Genomic DNA, 9,412 nt, shown 5'->3' on the forward strand with positions numbered 1-9,412 from the left:
GACCCTGGTGGGCAGCAGCAGTGAGGGATGGAGCCTGGCTCCCACCGGCAAGGCCGCACGACTTCTCCCCAGTTCCCCTCAGGCCCTGGGACTCCGCTTGTCACTGTGGCTCTAAAGCCCCTCCCCGCCCCCTTCAGTGAGAACACAGCCGTGGCCTTACCTCTGCTCCCCGAGAACAGCTCTGGCACCAAAATATCTTTTCAGCTCTGTGTCTGGATTCAAGTGTCTAGAGAATTGAAAATTTTAGAGAGAAAAATGAAGATGAGCGCTCTGACAACAATCCTGGGAATGTTAGAAAGTCACATGAGAACCCAACAGGGAAAATCGCTCTCCTGCCTGCTGACGTTCTCTGCAACCACATAGCCTGTGGCCACGCTGGCCACCACTCGCTGGGCATGAAACCGAGGGGTCTTCCCTGCCTTAGGAAGGAAGGAGGCCACGGTCGGTGGTAGGGACAGGAGCAGAGGAGGTCATACACTCGGAATATTCCCAGGCACATAGAGCTAGAGAAAGGTCCTGCTGGGTCAGCACCGCCCATGCCCACTGCTTCCCCGCGCGGCCGCACCTGTGCTCCACATACAGGACATGCTTCTTCGTGCTCAGGGGGGGCGGGCCCGGGCGGCTGGCACCGCTGGCATCCTCGATCCTCTCCAGGATGCGGTCAATGTCCTCCAGGCCATTCTGCTGAGAGTCCCAAATGACACACACACCAACGGAGCATCAGTGGCAAAATCTTTCACTAAAAGCAAGTATTATATCGTGTCTCCTTCCTGAAAGACAGTCCACTCTGAACACTATGTACTGCAGGAATAGCGAGGAAAAAGGAGAGGTGTGTCGTAAGATGGGCAGTCAGAACCACGGACCGGGAAGGGACTCAGCGTCTGCACTGTTTCAGATGTTTGCCAGAAAACGGACAGCACAGACGGCTCCAACCCTCTGGGATCTAAGTGAACAAGTTTGCTCATTTCCCCAATCTCTGAATAGTCAACAAAATATCAAGTAACACTGGCCTGTTTTCAACACCACCTCAAGAAACAGAAAAGAACAGAGAGGAAATCTGCCAGCTGTACATACCGAGGTTTCTCCTGCGTTTTTCTTATTTTTCTGTTTTCTTTTCTTCTTGCGGATTTTGCTACAGGTATTGGACTAACAAAAGAAGCACATTTCACTCAATGGCCAGAGGTGAGGACATCTTAAACCCAAGAACTAGCTGGGGGGAGGGGCAGTCAGCTGAGGGGAAGATGGCAGCAGCCTGCCTTCTGAATCCCCTAGGAACACACCCACTTCTCTCCAGCAGCTGACCCTCCTCCAGTCTCCCTGACTCCGGTCTCACCCTGCCTTTCTTAGGTGTCCCTGACAACTCATGGGCTCTGGACCATACACCCGCCTGCCCTCTGCTGCTGTGCCTCACCGAGTCAGCCACTCCCCACCTCGGTTAGCAGGCCCCTCCCACTTGCAAGGCCCCCTGCCTCGAGATCTCTCGTGCCTTCACCTGGCCACCTCCTTCCATCAGTGCGAAGGTCCTCAAGGAAGCCCCCCAACACCCCAAGACCAGTGGTGCCCAGCTGCACCAGAGGTCCCTGGAGGGCACAGATGGGCCTGCAGTCAGCACTTACCAGGTGAATGATGAGGGGCCTCCTATGGGGACCCCTTCTCGTCCAACCCTAACCTAGCCTATGTGTTTCTTCAAGGAGCATCCACCCAGTGGCAAACAACACACCCAGAAAGTGGGAGGCAGGCCCTGTGCCAGGAAGACGTGCCTAGAGGCCCCTACTTGTGGCCCTTCCCCGGCCACCACAAGTCTCGAGAAGTCCATGCGAGTCTGATCATGGCTCCCAAGGCAATCCAGGGAGCCAGGCAAGTCACAGAGCACAGCAGCGGGATGGAAGGTGGGCCGCACCTGCTCTGAGGGAACCGCTGTGTCTGCCGCGTTGCCGCCCCTGGTGGACTCTGAATGCCCGCTCTGGGCCCTCCTCTTGTTCCCTGACACCACAGCGTCCACAAGCAGACAGTCTGTCCTCTCCCCATTCACCCCGGGTGCCTCGTCCAGGTCCTCGATGTTTATCTGGAAACATAGATGGGGAAGCAAGGGCATTAGGGCTGCATCCTAGTCACCAATTACAAAGGTGAATCTGAGACACACGTGTCTTGGGGTGGTGGGTGCATGTCAGGTCACTGAAGTGGCAAAGGGGAGGACCATGAACATCACCTGTCTAGGGTCCCCAGGGAACGCAAGGGAGCCATGAGGCCACATCATCTGTGCTGAGCAGTGACAAGTGCTCCCCCTCGAGCACCACTCCAGAGTGACGGTTTGCAAACATACTTGCTCAGCTAATGCCTCACTGCTCCCTTTTCCTGCCTGGACTCCAGCTAGCCCGTCTACACCGGCAGACAGGACCAGCGCTGGGGAGAAGGTGGGCGACACGCACGAGTTAAGGATGGGACCTCAGTTGGTGGTGAACAGGGATAAGCCACACACACGCATGCACGCAAACCTCAGGGACCCAAATCTAGATGGATGGTAGGTCCCAGAAGACACACATCCTCGCGCTCGAGAGGGGCGGGGGACAAGTCATGGGACAAGTTCTGGCCCTCTGGCCAGTAAACGAACCAGCAAGCTAGAGGCAACGCAGCAGCAACCACCAGGCTCCACGAGCCAGATCTGAGGGCCCCACGCTGCTTTGCTGAGGTCCAAAAGTAGAGAAATGAAACCACATTTGATTCAGAACATCCAAAAAACATAAAGCTCAAAAAATAAAAAATAAAATCCACTCTAACCCCAGAGCCCTAAGATGATTTCAAAACAAAACTGGGACAACGTCCTCAGCGACCGTGCACTGCCTGCTCCCGCAGGCCCAGGCTCCCACAGGTCTCAGGGAGGGACATACGCCTGTATGGGTGCCCTGGTTTCCTGTCTTCAGCAGTAGAGGTTCCCATGGGGCAGGGACAAAGCATGAGGCTGTGTGATGGCTTGCTGGTCCCTCAAATTCACAGCTCTTCTGTAACGACTGGAAACGGGGAGCGGCAGGGGCGGGGGCTGCTCCCCACACCAGCGCCACAAAGGGAAGAAGTACAGGCAGGGTCTTGTGATGTTTCTTCTCTGTGGCGGGGGTCCTGGAGGAACGGCCCGCACACTTTGTCTAGGATTCTGCACCTCCGGGAAGTTAGGGACTGGTTCTCTTTTAAGTCCTGCTCACTTCCTTCAAACAAACTCTCATTTTTGAGCCCCCTTTGGAAGCTCTGAGAAAGTTTTGAGAAATTTCAATTAATAACAAGCATGCCAAGATCAACTTCCCCGGAAAGAAAACCTCTGACTGTGCACGCAGGACGCAAGGGCTCTGCACATCAGCAGCTTCACTGCTACCCACACTGGCTGGTGCCGCCCGGCACCTCTGTCCAGCACCCTGACGTGTTCGACTCGCCATCCAGGAGCCTCCAGGTCGGTCATCAGCTTCAAGGTCCCAAATGGATGCCAACTTCCAGAGGCTCTTGTCCACTGCCGGTGTGCACTCTGGGATCCACAGTAAGACAGGGCGCAAAGCACACTAATAGTGAGGATGCGGGAGGGGCTGGATCTCTGTTGGAGGTAGGAAGCTTTTTACTAAAACTCTTGAAATGAATGTACAGGACAAGTTTTGGAGGAGGTGTGTGACCCAAACTCTGGTCGAAAGACAAGGCCCTTCCATGACCCCAGAAACACGGGCCACGGCTCAGGCGGCCGAGTCCTAGGCTTTTCACCACTATGACTTTGACTGTCCCAGCACGCTGCACCCACAGGCCAGTGTCTTCTTGTGTCTAGTCCCACAGTGTATGGCTTCTGAGGGTCGTCTCATTCTTTTTCTAAAAGATTTACTTTTGGCTGCGCCGGCTCATCATTGCTGCATGTGGGCTTTCTCTACTTATGGTGCTTGAGCTTCTCATTGCTGGGGCTTCTCTTGTGGAGAATGGGCTCCACAGCGAGTGAGCTTCTGCAGTTGTGGTACCCCGGCTTACATGGCCCTTGGCCTGTGGCATCTTCCTAGACCAGGAAGCGAACCCATGTCCTCATGCTCAATGCACAAAGAACTTCATGACAACATTCACAGAAAGGAAAATAAAAGAATATCAAAACCCCATTAGGTAAACAAATAGTAAGAAGAGGCAAACAGTCAATTGCTTTTAAGAGAAATTTTAACACTAAAAAACATTGTGTACTTACCCTAATATGTACCATATCCAGCACTCCTCACTCTGCCACATACATCCACATTACCAGTTGGTATCATTTACCCTCAAAATGAAGTTTCCTTTAACATTTCTTTTAGTGTAGGCCTTATGGCAATCATTTTTCTCAGCTTTTGTGCTTATGAAAATATTTTTATTTCACAATCATTTGTGATAAACATTTCACTGGACATAGAATGCACTTTAAGGATGCTGACCCACTCTGAGCCAGAGTGGGTCAGTAATTGCTTTCCTATAGACAACCTGTCTCTTACCTCCAGCGTCTTTTATGACTTTTCTTCACCATGGGTTTTCAGCAATTATGATTTAAACTGTTGCTAAATTGTATCCCACTTGGAGTCTGTTGAACATTTTGGATCTATGGGGCTTTCTTCTGTGTCAAATTTGAGGCTTTATACCACAATTTCATTGATGGCTTTTTCTGCAGAACCCCTCCCGTTCTGCTCCTCCAATTACAGACATTAAACAACCTGATACTGCTCTACAAAGTACTAATTTTTCCCACCACGCTCCCCCTTTCTGGATCGTTGGATGGTTTTTTTTGCCCTTAGTTCAAGATCACTGATCTTTTCTTCTCAATTATCTAATCTGCTACTCAGACCATTGAGTTATTCATTCCAGATAGTAAATATTTTCCCATCTGGAATTTGCCCTTTTATAGTTCTTACTTCTATAATGAGATTCTCTATTTTTTCCCTCATTATGTTCATGATTTCCTTTATTTATTTATTTATTTTTATTCATGATTTCCTTTAAATCCTTGAACATATTTATATCTTGTCTTAGGCTTGTATATGATTTTACCATCTGTCATCAGCACGTGTGTTTCTACTGAATGCTTTTTCTCCTGATTACAAATCACATCTTCCTGCTTCTTCATGTGTTTGTAATTTTTTAGTGGGCACTGATTGTCATGATTTGACACTGCCGAGTGACTGGATTTTGTAGTTTTCTGTAACAGAGTGTTGATATTTATTTAGGCAGGCAGTAAGTTTACTTGCAGATTAGCACAATTCCTCCAAACTTTATCTTTAGGCTATCTTAGGATGGGCATAGGGCATTCTTCACCGGAGGGTGACTGCCTTACTCCTACGGCAAGACCTTTCGGAGGCCTCCACTCATCACCAGGCTTCTCTATGTGGCCTCTCTGCTCTGGTTGGTCAGAGCTGAATGTCTTCCCAAGCCCATGAACTCAAGTGGTGGTCAATCTCTGGTGTTGTCCCTCCTCCACTGGCTGTTCTATGCCCAAACAGCCAGGTATCGAGCCCAAGACTCCAAGCAGGCTTCTAGAACTCCCTCTTTCCAGCTCCCTCTCCCTTAACTCAAGCCACCTCTGCAGACCCCAAATCTAGTCTACCCCTCACCCCCCGACTCACCGAGAGCACCGTGGTCTGCTGGGACAGCCTCCCTGTGCTAATCTCTGGACAGTGTCTCCAAGCAGAAAGCTGGCAGAGGGGACTTGGGGACCTGAGACCTGCACAGGGGACTTGGGGACCTGAGACCTGCAACGTTTGTTGTCTAATGTCTGAACACGATTAGTTCAGTATTCTGCTGGTCCTACAGCTGTTTAGGGCAAGAGGGCTACTTCAGTACCTGTTATTCTGCCAGGGCTCAAGTAGAAACCTTACTTTTGTTTCTATTAATGCACTGCTTGGTTTACTGAGAGATTATTTTTGGCTCTACAAAAATAAGCCTTTTGGGGAATTCCTGGCAGTCCAGTGGTTAGGGTTCTGTGCTTTCACTGCAGGGGCCTGAGTTTGATCACTGATCAGGGAACTAAGATCCTGCAGGTTGAAAAAACAAAAAGGCTTTTATTTTAGTTATTTTTCCCATTTAAAGAGAGAAAACATTAAACCTCTGCGATACTGACAGAGTACTCCTATGGTGTGTAGTTAATGAGTACAAAGCCTCATCTACTGTCTACTGTAGGCAGACACTGGCATCAGTGAGGCCATCTCTGCTAAGGTTTTCTCACAAACTTGAGGATAAAACAATTGATGTGACATGACGTTAACACGAAGAATCTTAGAAAACTATGGTAATCCTCATCCAAATGTGCCCTTGACCAGTGAAAACAGCTATTGAGGTTCTAACGCCACCTGATATTAAACGCATTTGTGAATATGAAGCCAGGCATTTTGCTCCTGAACTGGACATCAAAGACGAAGATGACACATATTGGCAAGTCGGCAGTCACTGAACAACGTCAAGTTCTTACTCCACTCAAACAATAGCAACCTGAACAATGAAGCTTATTTTGAAAGAAGTTTGTTTTTATTTAATTACATAATTTTAGATTTCCTTTATAATTGAGGTTTCTTTCAGAGACTGGTTACTGCATTGTACATGAAAACAGAGAGACAGACTCATGCAATTCTCTGGAACAAAATGGTCTTCTTGCTAAAACTTTTCAATGATATAGAGTAAAACTTGACAGTTTTCAAAAGTTTCTGTAGTTTTAATCAAATTGTCAAAGTGGTCCCTGACCCCAAAACACTAGTGAGTTCTATTTCACAACACTATGTAACAGTTGTGCAGTACGTTATGCTGAAAAATTCAAACTATACCCTCAAAACAGGCATGTTTATCATATACATTATATTTCAATAAAAAGGATTTTCAAAAACCACTCGGAATGAGGTAGGACAGATGATTTCTAATCTAAGGCCAAGGAAACTCACCCAAGAGCCAGAAAAGAGGACAGCCCCAGTCACAGACACCCTAGAGATCTTCCCACTCGCAGGGATGGTGGGGGAACCACTTAAGTCCTATTACACCCTTTCTTGGTTGTTAACATCATTTAATACCAACATCTGCTGAGTGCTGTGTGCCTGGCATGGAGTTCACTGATCCCCTGTGACAACCCCATGGGGCAGGAAGCAGGGGAGCTGACACATATGTTCACATATGTTACGAATGCCATCTGAGTTCCCACAGGTAAGGACAGGTGGAGCCATGATGCAAATCTGGGTCCTTCTGACTGCAAAGTTAGGTGCAGGCTCTCACAGGCTGGCCTCAGAGAACCTCCCTGCACACCCACGGGGGCAGATGCCACTCCAGGGGTGGGGACACACTGGGGAACAATGAAGTCTCCATTCTCACAAGGCAGAGGGAGGCAAGCAGCACAAGATAAAAAGAACATGGAGGTAACTTGGCTGGTTTCCTCTGTGATAAACCTCCATGGGAAAAGGACAAAGACCAGAAGAACGGGCACGGGAGTGGGAGGGGGGTGTAATTTTAAATTGGGAAGGATGAGCAAGATTCAGAAGGCAACATCTGAGCAAAGCCTGAGAAGTGAGCGATGGGGGAACAGAGGGGGAACAGCATCCCCAGGCAGAGGGGATAGCAGGAGATCTGTGTTTCTAGCCTGTGGCTCCAGCAGATGAGCAACATGACCCAGGCCCTCGGGGGCTATAAGGAAGCAGGGTTGACAGCAGACATGGACCTGACAGGATCCCTGTGGCTACTGCGTCCAGACAGGCTGCAGAGGACAAGAGGGTGAGCAGGAGTGGTCAGAATGATTCAGGCGGAGGCGATGGCCACCCCGCAGGCGCTGCGCCTGGAGCCGTCCAGGCCTTACCAGGCTCTGCATGTGGTGTGTGAGAGAGAAAGGTCATGGGTGCTTCCAGGCTGCTGGCCTTAGTGACAGGAGAGTGGAGCTCCCTCAACAGTCAGGGAGGGCTGGAGGAGGCAGAAGGCAGCTGAAGCTTGGACACACCATGTCTGAGATGTCTGCAGAACATCTAAAGGGGACGATGGGAGGTGAGGTGTGAATCCAGAGACCACGATGGAGGTCTGTGCCGGCCACATCAGTGTCCTACCGGAAAGCATAAGGGAACACACACAGCACAGACAGACAGGTGCAGCCACTGATCCCCTGACCTGAGTTCCTGGGGCTCCACATAAGCATCCTTTCCCTCTGTTCACACAGAGAAGAACCTGCCTTTTCCCCCATTTATCCCACATACCCTGCCCTACTGTCCATCTTTCCATTCTACTTTCCATTCTTCTTCAGAAGGGACACTAACTATGCCTCAGAGACAAATACCAGGGCATGGTTAAGAGTACAACTGTAAGTCATCAAGCCTGGATTTACACAGTGGGTGTCACTTACTACCTCATTTGTACAATGGGGACAACATGACCTGGGCAAACAGTAAGGCACACAACATCACACGAGTGCCTGGGATGTGTGAATGTTCTCCAAATAACTTATTATTGTTTGACTTAAAAAAAAAAAAAAAAGACTAAACCTGGAGGGTGTCAGAATAAGGAGAAATTACCCTGACAGAAGATCCGTGAAAATGGCCAACTCCAGCACAAACCCATTTCAGACTGTGAACAAGTGGGATGGAAAGAAGCCCTGAGGGTTTTGGGACAAGTCAAAAGTAACTGAAAAATTTAGGGATAAATGATTTGATGAGAGCCTTGGGGTAAAACAACCAGATGTGGCTGTATGTGGGGAGCCAGGGAAGCTGGTAGGGGGAACATGAAGGTTACTTATAACACACTGTTTTTGCATATGTTGGAACTGTTCCATAATAAAAAGTTACAAAGAAAGAAATGACAAGAAACAAGGGTGTGGGGAGGCTCAGAAGAGGTGGACAGAGAATCCAGAGATTTTGAAGACAGATTTCATGCCACCCCCAGCAGAAACTGGAGTGAGGCTTTCTCACCTTAGAGAGACATGGACAACCATTAAACCAAACTTCCTGTGTGGGATGGGCGGCCTACACTCCCCATTGTCTTAGGATGGGTCCTAACGTGCCACCTTCCTGTGAAGTTGGGAGCCAGACCAAGAGAGAGGTGTTTTCTCCCAGATCTTCAGACCTACTGCTACTCCGCCAATCGCTAGGCAGTAGTGTGGAGCCCCAGGTGTGTGCTGGGCACAGGAAGCAGACATGCTACCTGCTACACAGGGGAGTCGGAGGAGCCAGAACCAGCACATGCAAAATTACAGACCCAGTTGGGTTTTCCCTGGCAGTCCAGTGGTTAGGATTCTAAGCTCTCAGTGCCAAGTGCCCAGGTTCACTCCTGGTCAGGGAACTAAGATATCACTAGCCACGCAGCCAAAAGAAAAAAAATAAAATTACAGTCTGAAGCCAGAGCTTTGGAGAACCCAGGGTGGGGGCGTTATTTCTCGGTGCCTGGCACCTGCTGTGGGAGATGAAGCGACGAGCAAGGGAGA

General features: G+C 49.5%; 1 protein-coding gene across 1 annotated transcript in view; it reads right to left on the bottom strand.

Moving 5' to 3' along the window:
• Nucleotides 1-5,990, bottom strand: part of TCF25 (transcription factor 25 (basic helix-loop-helix)) — a 16,503-nt gene extending 10,513 nt beyond the window's left edge. The window contains exons 1-4 of the mRNA XM_010843984.1: nucleotides 1,901-5,990; nucleotides 1,075-1,146; nucleotides 566-684; nucleotides 161-226 (exon numbers count right to left, since the gene is read on the bottom strand). Of these exons, the coding sequence (XP_010842286.1) occupies nucleotides 161-226; nucleotides 566-684; nucleotides 1,075-1,146; nucleotides 1,901-2,095 (452 nt within the window). The 5' untranslated portion in view covers nucleotides 2,096-5,990. The remainder of the gene's footprint in view (nucleotides 1-160; nucleotides 227-565; nucleotides 685-1,074; nucleotides 1,147-1,900) is intronic.
• Between the last annotated feature and the right edge of the window lie 3,422 nt (nucleotides 5,991-9,412).

Source organism: Bison bison, unplaced genomic scaffold (assembly GCF_000754665.1).
Source record: "Bison bison bison isolate TAMUID 2011002044 unplaced genomic scaffold, Bison_UMD1.0 scf7180017864192, whole genome shotgun sequence".
NCBI classification, from domain to species: domain Eukaryota; kingdom Metazoa; phylum Chordata; class Mammalia; order Artiodactyla; family Bovidae; genus Bison; species Bison bison.